This window comes from Osmia lignaria, chromosome 15, assembly GCF_051020975.1.
Source record: "Osmia lignaria lignaria isolate PbOS001 chromosome 15, iyOsmLign1, whole genome shotgun sequence".
Taxonomy (NCBI): Eukaryota; Metazoa; Arthropoda; class Insecta; order Hymenoptera; family Megachilidae; genus Osmia; species Osmia lignaria.
The window spans coordinates 7,438,543-7,453,502 of record NC_135046.1 but is presented as its reverse complement, the minus strand read 5'-3'; the positions used below and the strand labels follow the sequence as shown (position 1 = coordinate 7,453,502).

The following is a 14,960-nucleotide window of genomic DNA, read 5'->3' as shown; positions in this document are numbered from 1 at the left end:
CTTCTGAATTTTGAGAAATAAAGTAACGTACAACTATTTATAAGAGAGCATGGATGAAATGCAGTACAGTGGTTCAACCACTGTGAACAAAGAAATATTACATCCTTAAACCCTTACACGAAGAACCGAGTTGTAGCGTTTCCTTGTGTTATCGAGTTATTTTCTTACGATTCGTATGAAATTAATATTGTTTAGAAAAAAACAAATGAAGATATTCGCAGTGTAACAGACTCCGAACATTTTTCCAGCAACGTTCTCTGCGTGACTATAAGAGTTCTCTGGCAAAACAACGAACACGAGAGGGTTGGAAAAATAGAAGAAGAGAATTTCACTTGCAAACCACGGCCCCATTGTTCAAAACACCTACGAGGCTGTCTCTGAACGTTATGATCTCGAGCGTCAGCGTCCGTGCATCAATTACCACTGGATCCGCCATCCATCTCACCGTGTCGCGCCGTTACATGTACACGCCGCATATTTCCGCGTACTCGAACGGTTGTGCCGACCGAAACGTGTCGATAGGTCAATCGTTCTGATTTTCATCCCGTCGATGACCTACATACATGCGGTCAACCGTAAATCCATGCCTCGTAAAAGTTCCACGTATCAATCAAGAAATTGTCATCATCCATGAAATAGTCGTGTTTAAACAATTTTATGGAATCAGTATTTATACTTTTAAACGGTGCTAAACTGTTGTTCGAGCGACGCTGATCGTAGTAGCGGTCATTTGCCCAACGATCCTTGTAAACGCTACAGTTGAATCGATGTGCAAAAAAGCTGGCAATTAATCGTATCGATATTCAAACCTATTTCTCGATATTAAAACTACATAAAACATAATCAATTGTATTTAACCGTCTGACCGCGAAAGGGGTACGTATACGCTCTCACATATCCATTAATATTAATTTGTACAAAATAAAATAAAAATATTAAGTTTCCTTTTGGAACGTAGCATAGTCAAAGGGTTAACGAATAAAAAATAGATGCAACGACTTACCGTGTGGGGTGACCAATGATGAGGCCAGGTCTTCGTCTCGTGACTACTCCCAACGGTCGGTTGACTCGCTAAAAAGACAACACGTCTATCGGCACTTCCGGTCCCGCTACCGGTTGTAGTTAAAAGGGCCGCACGGGCCCTCGAGCCGCCGATACTTAGCGTTGGCGACGTGTCCATGTTGGCCTGGAAGCAAAACGAATAGGTTCAAATTGATCGTCGGTTCGTGGATGTTCGAACGTGCTGCCTCTTCCAGCACGGAAGAAAAATTTATATTTTCATGGAAGCGAATACACGCGTGTCCGCCGGGCATAAAAGTTATTCCGTTCAATTTCAATTGCACCGGATGTTTGACCGCGGCAGCGAAACGGAATTCAAACAAATTCAACCGGTTTAATGAAGCCTGTTACAGGAGGAATGATGAATGCTTTCGAAGGAATCCCGAGCCAAGTACGTATCTTTCAACGAGAGTTCATGCTTTGCAACGTATCTCTTATTCATTCGGTCTCGTTCATGTGAGCGCGCAATTTCGAGCGGTATTAGCCGAGCTTTGAACCTGATGAAAAAAAAGATCGTCTAGCGAGCCATTAACTGAACGATAATATTTAAACGCAGGATACCGATTATATTCAAAAATTTAGTTTTAATAACGTTTTCTATTGATTTTGTAAAGATAAAAAGAGGAAATCATGAATCGTGAAAAGGACGACGTTTGAGGCATATGAACAGCGATTCGAGAACACGAACGTCCTCGTGAAAAGATCCGACGAGCGTAATCGAGCTCGTTAACGCGAGGACAAAGCTCATCGAGGTAGAGAAAGAGGTGCACGAGCCCGAAGGACGAGGGCGTGGAAACAGGAGGATGAAGGAACGAGAAGGTAGTACGTTTTTCACTGGGATTTACGGGTCGTCGACGGGTATTAAGGAGAATGATGCGCGACCACAACCCGACCAGACACGCGACGCGAGACCGAGTGAAAAGGAACCAAGAAGGAGTTCGAGAAGAAGCAAAGGACGTAAAAGCAAAAGGAAAAGAAACGAGAAGAGAAAATAGAACGGGGGGTGAACGCGTGTCGAGCGACTAGGAAACGCTAGCGCAAAACTGACACGTACTCCTTAATTAAATCTCGGTGAATCCACTCGGTTGATCTGTAATTTACGTAGGACACTGGCTTGGCCTGGCCTGGTGATAACCTATCTCGGCTGGCAAAATCGTATTCAGATAGGGAACATCGCGGTTCCTTATCCCCGGTTCACCACACTTCAACCGACTAAACCTTGAAGTCGCGTGCACCTAATCATTATAGCCAGAGAGGGGCGGAAGGGTGACGCTAGGTGTTCCTTAAATCGTTCCAGCTCGACGTTCGCTCCTCCTTCGTGCAATTACGAGTCATTACGACCAGGACTTCACCGTGTACCACCGCACACACAGGACTTTTCTACTAGATACCACCGAGCTCCACCGTGTCCAGCTATTTGCGGACCATCAGCCGAATGCCGGATATAATTCCTCCGCGCGATATACGCACCACGATGAAGATAATGACGAGAACCGGCTACCAAAGTATCCAACGACCTTATCGACCCCGAAATAACTTGCGTATTAGATTCAGAAGCGTGCTACGAACAGTAAATTTAGAGCTTGCATTCCGACAGTTCTTCCTCGACACGGTTTCCCGCGTACTCTTCCGACAACCGGAAGCCACGGCTTCCGTTCGATTAGAACGATTAGCTGCGCGAGAAGTCCAAGTTCAGCCGGCAGAATAACCAGTTACCACTGTTCCTCTAATGGAAAAATTACTACCGTAGTTTTATTCAAACGATTTTAATTATATCAAGTTATTTTTTGTTTTTCTCTCTCTGTATAGATTTTTTTTATCGCTCACAGTTGAGCTCGGTGCTCTTGAAATGTTTCATGTCGAATAAACGATTCCTTTTCAAAAATCATTGATCGTCATCGATAAGCGAATCAAAAAATCTTTATGTGGTAGATTTTGAGGCACGAAGCCGGAACCAGAGTCCGATCTAGCGATCCCCTCATTGTTCACTGACGAATCGTTCTCTCGATCTTCTGTGTGTTTTTTTTCTTTTACGATCGCGACTCGGGAACTCGAAAACGATCGACTTTACGCGAGGAAGCCCGTCACGGCCGGAAGTTGGCAAGCGTCGCGTACGAAATCGCGCACGACACTGAACCGTCAGGACGTCTAGCGCCGGAGGTGAGCCTCTCGCGGATTCGCGGGCTCACGTGTGAAATTCTTGCGCATGCACCAACGCCTTCTCCCTTCCAATCTCCCCTCTTTCCTTTCCTTCCCTTACCGTTCCTTTCCAACAGTTTCTCGTCCTTTCTGCCGCCTCTCTTTTCCCTGCTCGCTAAACGCTAGCCGTCCCTCTCCACTTTCCTATCTCTTATCATAGACTATCGCTGTTCTTTTCTCCGTGAAACCATTGTCCCTTCTCCTCACTCTACTCAACCATCGCCATACCTTTCTTCTCGTCTGGATAAGCTCCTCTGGATGGCATCATGCGAGCAACAAATATCTACCGTTGCTCCAACTTGGCACCGAACTTAGTCGAGTATTTAGCCGAGTGAATTCAAGCAGATTGACGAAGAACACTTGGTAAATATCGCGATGCAAAATATTTCCTCATATTTATATAGTTGCAGTGCTTTTATTAATAGTATCATCATCAGTCATCGACGATCCTAGCGTTATTTTACATTTTTAATCGTGTCCTTTTCAATTGAAAGCTTAAATGTTTTAAACGTCGCTTTGTTAAATATCACTGATTATTGTTAATAATTAAACAACTTCACTGGTTAACTATCTTTAAATAAACCGAATCAATAAAGGCGATTTTTTTTACATTCACAGACCCAACCTCTTATTTAGCCATTTAATCACTCGAATTTTATAAATCTGAATTTTATAAATTGACCACGCTTAACGTTTGAGAATACCAATTGAATAATGAATCTCAGTGATAACTATTCTATATAGTTCTTCAAAAATACGGGTTAATTACGAAATCAATAGAAAAAGAATCTCTCGATTTATCTTTACCCTAACAACCTTAATTGTCCCAGTTTCATTATCCGGTGCATCGTAACGAATCCTACGTCACCTTTAAATAATAACTGTTAATACCGGCCTGATAAACTAGATTGTCACCTAAATAAGAAAATTGCGAACACAGTGTTAGGACATTTTCTTGCTCGGCATCGGCGCGACTTTTCCCCCGTAGTTTCTTCCCCATAAACTTTCTGGTTTCACTGTTCGCGCGCTCTACGTTGCGGACCATACCTGTTTCCTTCCTTCCCCGTTATCATCCACATTTTACTTTCCAACCTTTCGTTTGCCGCGCTTAGACGAGCATCGTATCTTCGAGCTGTTTAATAAATTCCATCGCGATATCGTCAATCCTACGTCGGATTCTATTAACCCCTATGCGATATTCCGAAAAGGTACTTTGTTGTCTGGCTTGTAACTTCGAAAACACAAAAGATGTAAACAGAAACCCATCCACGCACCGCTATGTCGCTGTTGTACGTCGTTACCGGAATTTGTTGATCCAGATCACGAAGGAAGAATGTAGTGTACGCGCGTACACGCCACGTCGTTATTCTATCTCGTTATTATTCTGCCTCGATTCTCTCGTGCTTGTAGCGAATCGATCTCGTTCTATTCCGCTCGTACACCCGTTAACGATTTCCCTGCAACGCGCGTGATCCTCTTTTCGAAATCCAGCTCGTACGTTGGCCAAATCGTGACAGACAGGTATGTGTATGTACCTGTTGAAGACGACCGTTTTCGCGTTCTTACACGATCGATCTGCTTGTGTCAGGAGCACGTTCGAACGTCTCACTCGGCTCGATCGATTAAATCACCGAGCAAATGGTACGCGAGTAATCGGGATCGAGAGAAGAAGGCAGTGCAAGCCGATTGCGGCGGAGAACGATTCAGTTCGTGTTGAAACAATGCCGTTTCGAAAATGCCAATCGTTAAACGATGAGTACACGATCGACATTTCCCTCTGTTTTCTATCCTGTCCCTTCTTTTCCCCTACAATGTATTCATCTTCTTACGTCCATTTCGCATTCCCGTTTTCCCTCTTCGATTCGTAAAGCCCTTTCGCAGTCGAAATAGACAGGTAGAAAAATCGAATGCAAGAACAGCAGCCGGATTGATCGAGCGTTTCTCTCGCGTCTAAATCTGTCCAGACGAATGAACACGTGACGACTGGCACGATATCTGTAGTGGGGGAAGTAAATATCGATACGTATCGGAGCCACGGAAACGGAAGTACTTCGACCCGATCATCGACGATGCCTTCGGGCTGCCAACGATCCCCACGATCTTGCATTTCGCCTACGAGATCGCGTGGATTATCTTTCTTTCTTTCTTTCTTTCTTTCCTTTCGCTGATTGCTCGCACGAGATACGCTTACTACCCCGTCCGACGTTTCCGATTCGCGATTCATTTTCTTCGCGTGAACACTACGCTCCTGCCGCGCCGAAATCTTACGAGAGATTCAAGGAAATCCAAATCGCAACGAGATCGTTTCGAACGACGCTTCTCAGAGTAGATTCCGAGGAGAGTAGAATTCCGGTTAGACGATTTCCATCGCAGATAGGTAGATTTTACCTTGCCCCTTTTGTCAGCGACGTATCGACTCGTATTCCATCTCGAACTCACCTCGTTAGTGTGAACGATTATGTCATCCGGAAGCAACTTGTTCATTCTCATAATGATGGACGACGACGACCGAAATATCTATCGACACTCGATGACCCGATAAACTTTCGAATCGATTGAGAGCCCACCGAATTATCGCGATACCAACGTCATTCTTTCGATTTTTTCTTCGAATAGATACTGCACTGGTGCAACCGTGCATAAAAAGATCCTCGTAAACGAGACTGTTTATTTTTTAACAGCGAGAAGAGAAGAGACAAAGTGTAGGTAGATCAATTTACTGTACAATTAACAGTCGAATTTATTTCAAGGATTCCACCGTAGTCGCTCGTAACGAGGCTCTATTAACGGAGGAAAAAATGGGGTTCACGGTTCGTAGAAGAGAACGAGGGTGAACGATGGTGTCTCCCGATGTCTCGTAAAACGCGATTTTATTCGAGGTTGAACAAATTGAAACATAAGCCGCTCGTAAGTCGCTCCCTATCTACGATGCTACGACAGTCTTTCTCCTCTTTTCTTACGATTCCGCGTCGATGTACGCGCCTATTCGTCTCTCCTCGAATTCCAGGATCTTTTTATCACGTGCTGCGAACACGACAAGGACAAGGTTGCGGCATTTACACCGAGTGATCTGTATCGAGAGCCTACAGCCTCAAACCCATCCAACTGAATTTATTCCTCGCGAATCCGGCTATCCGGTTGCATAAAAATTGATCTCCCCTCGTTCGTGACATAATACCCTGAAGGACGTGTCCCATTGTCTATCAGGCGTTTATTGTCGAGCTCCTTTCAGTATCGCGATACATCTTCGACAGTTTTATTGCTTGGAATTAAAACACAACGCACGACGCGTATATCCCGTACGTCGATACGAAAATGGAGTGCCGCCATCGTAAAATCCTCCGCGGTTAGCGATGTATTCGTCGAGAAAGGGTTTCGTGAGTGGTACCCCCATAGGGGATGACAACAACTTTCTCCAAACGCTTTGAACGTCGCATTTTCTCACACAAAGTTCCCCTTACGAACGGGCAAGTTCTCGACGGTATTCGCGACACGTCCGTGAAAGCCTCATGACTAAAATTATCAGCTCGCTGAAAGATCAAAAATTCCCTTATGTTTCCTACCCTTTCCTTTGATATTTTTTTTTTTCATTCGACCGCGTTACACATCTCCACGCGTTTCTCTTTTTTCGACCTGCATGCTTCTTCGTAATGCCATATCCTGCGCCACCTTTGCAGCCGAAGCAGAATCGTGACGCGAGCGCAGCGATGAAAAGCAGGAAAAAGGGAGGAGAAGAGAATCGAACGAACAAACGGGCGCAAGAAAGAAAGAGGAAAGGAAGAAGGGGATTGGAAATAGGGGTTAAAGGATAGACAGCATTCTCATTTCGATTCTCCTTTTCCTTCTCGTTCTCGGATTGAAGAGGCCTTTATGACGGGATACCGTTTTATGGCACAGCTTCGCCCGCTATTATGCGTGCATCGGCCGGTCGGGAGGGGTTCTCTCGGGGTGTGGAAGACGGTACGAGTCTGTATGGTTTTCGATGCTCGAGGGGTAAACGCGGAGAAGAAGCGACGACGAAGGAAGAAGGAACGATGGTAGCGTACGAATCGGAAGAAAGCTATGGAGGGTTGCGCTTTGGACCACGGCCCCGACCATTGTTAGGATAATGAAGCCAAGGCGAGATTTCTCCCTTTTCAGCGTCGCGCCCAAACGATATCTCGAATGACTGATTGTGAGATTCCTTTGGATCTCGAGGCAGCACGTACGCGAACCTCGCGTCGGATCACGTAGCCAGCGACGAAAACGCGTCGCAAACGAAACCTCGCCTCGCACCGATGCGATTGTTTGCACCGCAACCGAATCGCTTCTCTAATTAATATTAAACAGTAATACATATGATAACGGAGGTCGAATATTAATTGGAAAACTTGGCTACCCGATATACCAGGGATATTCAGAGTATCAATGTAAATGCGCATTCGTAACCTGTTGATCGTTACAAAATTTGTGAAATACATCCAGATATAGCGACCGATGAAAGTCGGGGAATAATCTTTGTGAACGAAGCATTTGATGCCGATTAACCGAACGTTCCTAATTAACCGGCCTGTTGATGAACAAAAAATCCCTGCTTTTTCGATGCAATCGATCGCGTCGTAAAATGTGATAATTATTCGATTACGAAATAAACGTGGTTCGGGTCGCTGATATAAAATATTAATTCCACATTTGCATAGAAATAAAGGTGACATTTTTTTCTGAACAATCCTTGAAGCTTTATAGTTGGCGAGTGTTTGCAAGCACAAACATCATGGCAACTTTGAATCATATGGAAATTATTGCATAAAACTTCTGTGAGATGCACCTTAACAACGAATATTCTGGATCCTAAAGTAACACCATTTCCTTGTCCTGTGTTCTCTCTGTATTTACTTGGTGAATTATTGCGGGACCAACTATCGCCAAGGCAATAGAGAATTGCCCAGTTCGTAGCTAAACTGTTGATTGGTGAGTAGAGACTGGGAGAGAGTTCACGGTTGACCTGACGAAGAAAAAGAACAGCGACTGAAACATCGGCCGACTTATTACGCGTGTTGCCAGCTAGAATTTCACCTATCGCCGGCCGTACACTCTCGCATATTTTAAGCCGACCATTTTTCAGCATTTACGCTATACGTCTACGTCGAATTTGCATGAATCAACGATTCCAGCCTTGTTCAGAGAAACTTTTGGATGTGTCTGCGGCTCGCCGGCTCCAAAGTATCCTGCCTTCTCTTCGTTCTGTTACCTCTGTTTTCAAATGATTTTCTTCGATATAATCGAAGGGTGAAAAAATGATTCATCGTACGTTGAGAAACACTGTTCTAATCCTAATGCACGTCGTCTTATTTATGCAGCAGCGCCGTTTCGCACCGCAACGCTGAAGACCTTAACGGCTTTCAATTTCCGTTGGCCATCAATATTATTTAGTTTAGTTTGGACCACCTTCTCGCGTTCTACCCATCCCTTCGGTATGCTTCTCACGCCTCCGCCAAGGAAATTACTTGTCCTCTCCTACCCTCTCGCCAATCCAACCTGTGCCTCGCCCCTCCTTCCCTTTCGACCCACCAACTGCGAAGATACTTCCTTTAAAGGCGTTTGTCTCCGAATCTTGCATCTAGCTGCCTCTCCCGTTACCTTGCCGCCACATAATCGAACGCTCCCAGCGAAACTTGCTATCTTAATACTTTCAAAAAAATGTTCCTCGTTCACCGATGATCGAAGCGCAACGATCTCGTTGCGTTTCCTCGAAAAAAAAGAACTCCAAATTACTTCTAACGGCAAGTCGATGGAACTTTGATCAGTCTTCCAGCAAAGCTCAAAGCAAAACGCGAAAGATAAAAAGCAACGAATTTTAATCGATTAGTTACACAATTTTGGTTATTAGTAGCGAAGAGTCTGTTCGATCTTGAACACACACGGTTCGGTCTGAGAATTTCAATTCGATAATTCTCGTGACAGATAGCCAACCGACGCGACGCAGAGACCTCATGGTTGCTTCATCGAGAAATTCGACGAGTAAACGAGCACTCGGTAATCGAACGTTCAGCAGGCCCGAATCGAGAAGCGATCGTCCGAGATCGTTCAACGGCTTCGTCGTGCTTGTTTTCGTCCAGCTTTCATGCCACGTTTACGTTTTACCTCACGTATAGTCGATATTTGCCGTAGCGATCTGTGTTCACGATTTTGCGTTCATTCGTTCGTTGATTTAACGCGCGATAGACCGGAGAGTGCCGTATCGGGATTCGCGACACGCACCCGATCGAAAAGCGCGCAACGCGCACGCTGGTTGATCTTTGTCGTCGATTTAACAGACGTGACGAGAGGGAAACGAGGGAAAATTTAATGAAACTCTCGATAGATAGGTAGGTAGGTAGGACGGATTCCCTTTTATGTTTGATCTGGCCAGGATTAGCAGTGGCGAGGAAACAGGTGCACCCTCGGCGATGAGCCAAGCGGTTTCCCAGACGGATTTTTCTACAATCTGCTCTCACCGGACTGCGCATACAGATGGACGTACCGTTCCTGAGATACTTTCTCAGACCGATACCAGGAAGACAATGGCGTACTTTGTGGCGCCGTGATTAAAACAAGAGGCCGAGCCGAACGGGAGAACGAGAGGCGGGAGTAGGTACTCGGTTCTCTTCCCCGGGCTTTACGAGGGATAATGCCGGTAGAAAGAGGGAAAGAAAGACGGAATAGGGCAAAGCGTAGAGTACGCCAGTTACATAGGGAACAGAGACGGTGAAATCGTGGCAGAGGAAATAACGAAAGAGAGAAGGAGAAAGGGTAAAGCACAGAGAGACAGAGTTTGGAGTTCTTTTCATTACCAGCGAGCTCACCTCAACAACAATGCGAACCTCCGTGGTGTACACCGCTATTTTAGCCTCTATCTGTGTCTAATACGTATGTACGTACGTACACATTGCTGCCAGCCGAATCCCTTCTACCTATTTCGAAAAGTTCTCGCCTGATGCAAACAGACCAACTGATCAAAACATTGAGATACTCTTATTCTTTACTCGCGATCCCCAACAGCTTCAACTTCTCTTGCCCTTTCGTTATTTTAATTAATAAATTGAAATAACAGAAACCACTATTTGAGAATTGTTTGAATAGAATGATAACAATCGTCTAGGAAATTTTTATAACATGGAAGAAGTGATACTTTTTAAACAAAGTTACACGTTATAGAATAAATGAGTGAATCAATCGCGAGTTAATTAGCTACCATCGAACATTGATAAAGGAAGAACGAGAACGTTAACCTGTAACAGCAACCCCTTTTACTGGCGCCATGATATCTGTAGATAACGTGTGAGATACCGGGCAACTGAATCGTGGATCGGTACAGACACGATAACGCAATGAACGGGCTGAATAATGATCAGCACGTGATTACGTGCTGTCTATTAACCTGCTTCGTGTCAAATCCATCAAAAGGAACGACCAATGGCGAACACCGTTTATACATGTCCAGGATAAAATAGATTATTACGAAGCGTCGCGTTTGCAAACTCCCATTCGTACCGGATAAACGGATAATAAGATTCGATCCGGAAAAAAGAAAATCGAAATTATTCAATTCTTGCAAGCGTATCATCGATCGAACGCAACGGACAAAAGAAGAAATGATTTTTTTAAACGAAAAGTAGAGGTACTTCATAGCGAACTCTTGCTCGTTCCCCTCGTTCGTGGCGAAAGTTGTCCCGCGAAAGTGGCGAAGAGAGGTTTAAGTCCGACTTACACGATATCTACCCCGCACACTCACCGGGCACTCTATTTCGCGACGCGATACTGTCCTGGCGGTTCAGAGTCTGTATTAAAATTGCCACAAAGGCAAACTGAATCTCGCTACGAAATGGTTACAAAAAGGGTAACCGCACGGGTACCATTGAATGTTACTGCATATTCTTGAGGACGAAGTAAGGATCTTACAGTGAAGGGGCTGATAACATTTTTCCGAGTTATCGATTATTTCTATACATGCATAGACGAATGTGAACTAACAAGCTTGAAAGAAAATATCCGCAATTAGTATTTGTAAACGAATATTGGTTGTAATCAATGAAACTTTAATCGGACTTGAAAGATAAAATTTGATACCAAAATTTCATCGGATGATTTTCACTCGTTATTCATTACGGTATAATACTTTCATTTTGCAGTAATAAATGCACGATAGAGCGCACACGTGGCCAGTACCTGCGTCAAATTAGCTTCAACGGCTCATCCATTAACCGATCTCCGTATTATGCCGTTCATCGATTTGGATTTATCGCAAATCCACCGTGAATTATGCGTTTCCAGCGGTTTTTCAATGTCCGTGAACCGACTGCACCCTGGCCCCGAAAGCTACGTTAACTTCCAAATTTCCGGCTGACCTTCTCTATACCGCCGACTATTTGTGATCTACGAGGAATTGGACCTTTCTGGCTCAGGGCTATGGTCGAACGGGACAGCTATTTCCGATGCTGATAAACAGCCAAGACAGACAGGCCCTAACTACGTTATCGAATTCAACCGGTGAAGAGGAAACGCGTTAACTTTGTTAATATTTTTCAAATATCAAGTGTTAATCGCGAACACGCGAAGGCACAACTTTCAATGTTTCCACGGAAAATTTTCGCAATTCATTATTCGTCCTTTATGCACAAGCAAAATGAGAGGAGCGGTAAAAAAACGAGAAATCGATGTTTCATTTCGCCGGCGCGAAATTAAAACCGAGTGTTTCTCATCTTTCGACGCGCGGTATTAATTCCTTGCTGCCCTTCCTTTCAGAAGCGAGCGTGTTCCGGTCACGTCGTTTCCGCGTCGGGAACGCTAGAAAAAGGGGAACACGATCGTGGTGGTATACCATCGCATCGGCGACACTATCGTTACGAGGTGGCCGTAATATTTGGCCCGCGATCGACCCTCGTCCTCCCGCGGCTCCGAGAATCGATTCGCGCGAGGAACCGGCATGCATCTTGCCACCCTTCGACCCAGTGACAATCAATTTCGAGCGTACACGAGCATCGTCGTAGATGGTGCGGTTCAGAGGCTCTCATCGCGTCTTACGAGACCGGTCGCGTTCCGGAAATTGAAACTCAGCTACGTGACATCCGGCAGAACCCTCTCTCCGTTTCCTCCAGAAATTTTGCATATTAACAAGTCGAGCAAAAAGTTTCGCGATTTCTCTGTTCCACTCGTCGATTTCGTAGGAACTCGAGTTAACGAGTAACGAAAGCTGGCAATCGTATCGTCGGTGTGACACGACCGGTTTTCCATTAAATTCCTTTTGTCAGTTCGTGCTATCTCGCGGCAACGATCCGACCGTTATAATCGATTCCACCTGATTTCGGTTAACTGCCGTCATCCAAAGTTTACCAGCAGGTTTGCCCCGCGTACAAGCCATCCCGTATTTGCGTCAGGCATCAGTTCGCCGCTTTTCAGCGAAACAACGTAAACCACCGCGAAGGGAAACGTTTCGTTCCAGGCCGCAAGCCGTTTCCGCAGCTAACGACATCGCATCCTCCTCGAGTCCCGCCCGAAAATTTCTGACAGAACGTACGACAACCTCGAAATTGATGATCTTGTACAAACAAGCACCTCAGAATCCTTGTCGAAAATAAAGGAGATTGGATCCGCTATTAATCTAATTTTTCAACTAATCTTGTCCTCCCTCGTCTCGACATTTATGGAACAAAAAAAAAAAAAATTTGATCACGAGTTGTACGCCTGTGAGTAACGCCCAGTGTATAACGACTGTCCCATAGGAGACGACTTAGATAGGTCGAAAACGGAACGGGCCAGCAGCATGTGTGGAACGCGATGGAATGTGTGTTAGAGGCTGATTGCGTCCGGCCGAGATGATTGCTTTTCTCCTGACTATGGCAGTGTATGCGCACACAGGAGCTAAGAACGTGGCAACGGTATGAGAACGTTTGCGCACGTGCACGTGCACGTTTATCCACGAACGATTACCACGCAACCCGTACAGAGAAGCGATGTTTCAATATTCCGATAGTTTATTCGTCTGGATCGATGAACGCCTCCTGCCAAGTCGCCGTAAAATCACTTCGATTTCAGTTAACGCCGCTGGTTACACGCTTTACCCGCGAAATGATAAACAACCCTTGCGTTTGCGAGGTTTGTACTTTTAAACGATTTCATTGACAGAGGTCAATAGCTTATAGTACGTCGAAATTATTTTTTAATTTTATTTTGTTGTATTTATAATAAATGGCAGTGTGAATAACAACGTTTTTGCGAAAGTAAATCTCGAGACAAAGGACTTGAGACGTATCAAATTGTTACCCCGTCAGTCTGTTTCCGTCCGAAAGCTTGCGACGAGCTATCAAGCTGATTTAAGGAAGCATCCAGCGTCGACGCTTAAATCGTGGCCGCGTTTAGAGAAGGGAAAGCGCGAGAGAATGAATTCGGTGGCGCACGATGAAACAGTGCATATCCCTGAACTACTCGAAATTGATCCTAATCCGTAATCCAGCTTGTTCAGCCTTCTCCGTCTGTTCTCTCCCAAGGTGCTTAGCGCCCGGGACGACGAATCAAGAGAAACGGAGGAAACACCGACCGGATGGAGCGGGACGAAAGGAAAGCTCGCGTTTCCAAGCGGAGCCACTTATATTTGGAAGGCCAGCCGGCGCGCGATGTTCCGTGCATTATGCATGATACGACGGTGCTTAATGCTCGTCCAAATTGTAGCCGACCGATTTGAAATTTCACCGGAACCCGCTCGACTCCTGCACCACCATCGAAATGCTAATTCTCAAGCGTAACCATAATTAACGCGCGATACTTCAACTTGCCCGTCGTGATTTACCTTTCTTTGCCGTGAAAATTTTCTTGATAACTCCGTGGTACTATTACAAATTTCATTAAGAATTTTTCATAATTGCATAAAAGCAATTCATTAATGTTATACTCGTTTAGATTTTAAATCAAATTATCTTCACTGCAATGTCAAGATCATAATTAAATGCTTTGCGTTAAATTATAATTGTACAAATTAAATATCCAGGATAAAAGGGACGGTCTACGCTAAATATGTTTCTATCAAACGGGTAACTTTCACAGTTTCAATAGAACTAACGTATATCGTAACAAAAGATAGAATCATTTCAATGCACATGCTGTCCTAATTATTTCCTTCGGTGTAATACGAATCTTGTTACACAACTCTGGTAGTGAAACATCATTACGATGTTTCCCTAGTTGAACCGTGCAACGTACGTATCGTCAGGGAAGACAAACGTATCATTTTACCACTGATCCCGGCTGCAACGATCGTAAATTATTATTTTATCCAACAGTCGGGAACGATTTCATCGTCGAACGATATATCAACGCGGGTTCGGATCGAGATGACCGTAATCCATGTTGCACAGGGCTTGATCATGCCCGTTGGAAGAATAAAATTTTCAATCTAGATTTGTCGCGCCTCCCGTCCCGTTTTTTATGGATACCGTTTTGCTTGCGGTTACGCGGGAGGACGCTTTTATCTTCCCGTAGAATCGCCGTTTATCACGGAAAACCATATTGGATCGCGTTCGATCGACGGGTAGCCATGTTCGATAGGACGAGAGAAACAAGGAGACTCCCGTCAAGGAGGGATAATTAATCGCGCAATTCGCCGGGAAGACGCGTTGGAATTATTCGTCGATTAATCGTGATCGTTAGCAACCAGGCCCGTTTACAACGGTGATACGTACGCGGAAACT

The 14,960-nt window shown here is 44.8% G+C and overlaps 1 protein-coding gene across 3 annotated transcripts in view; it reads right to left on the bottom strand.

Annotated features, from left to right (window-relative positions):
* Scgdelta (sarcoglycan delta) overlaps positions 1–14,960 on the bottom strand; it is a 159,207-nt gene that overhangs the window by 133,141 nt on the left and 11,106 nt on the right. Inside the window, exons 1-2 of one of the 3 annotated variants that reach the window (XM_034315074.2) lie at positions 2,114–3,196; positions 1,004–1,186 (exon numbers count right to left, since the gene is read on the bottom strand). In XM_034315074.2, the coding sequence (XP_034170965.1) occupies positions 1,004–1,180 (177 nt within the window). In that variant the 5' untranslated portion in view covers positions 1,181–1,186; positions 2,114–3,196. Of the gene's footprint in view, positions 1–1,003; positions 1,187–2,113; positions 3,197–14,960 lie in introns of those variants that run through there. The other 2 variants (XM_034315073.2, XM_034315076.2) reach the window with 2 other exon arrangements.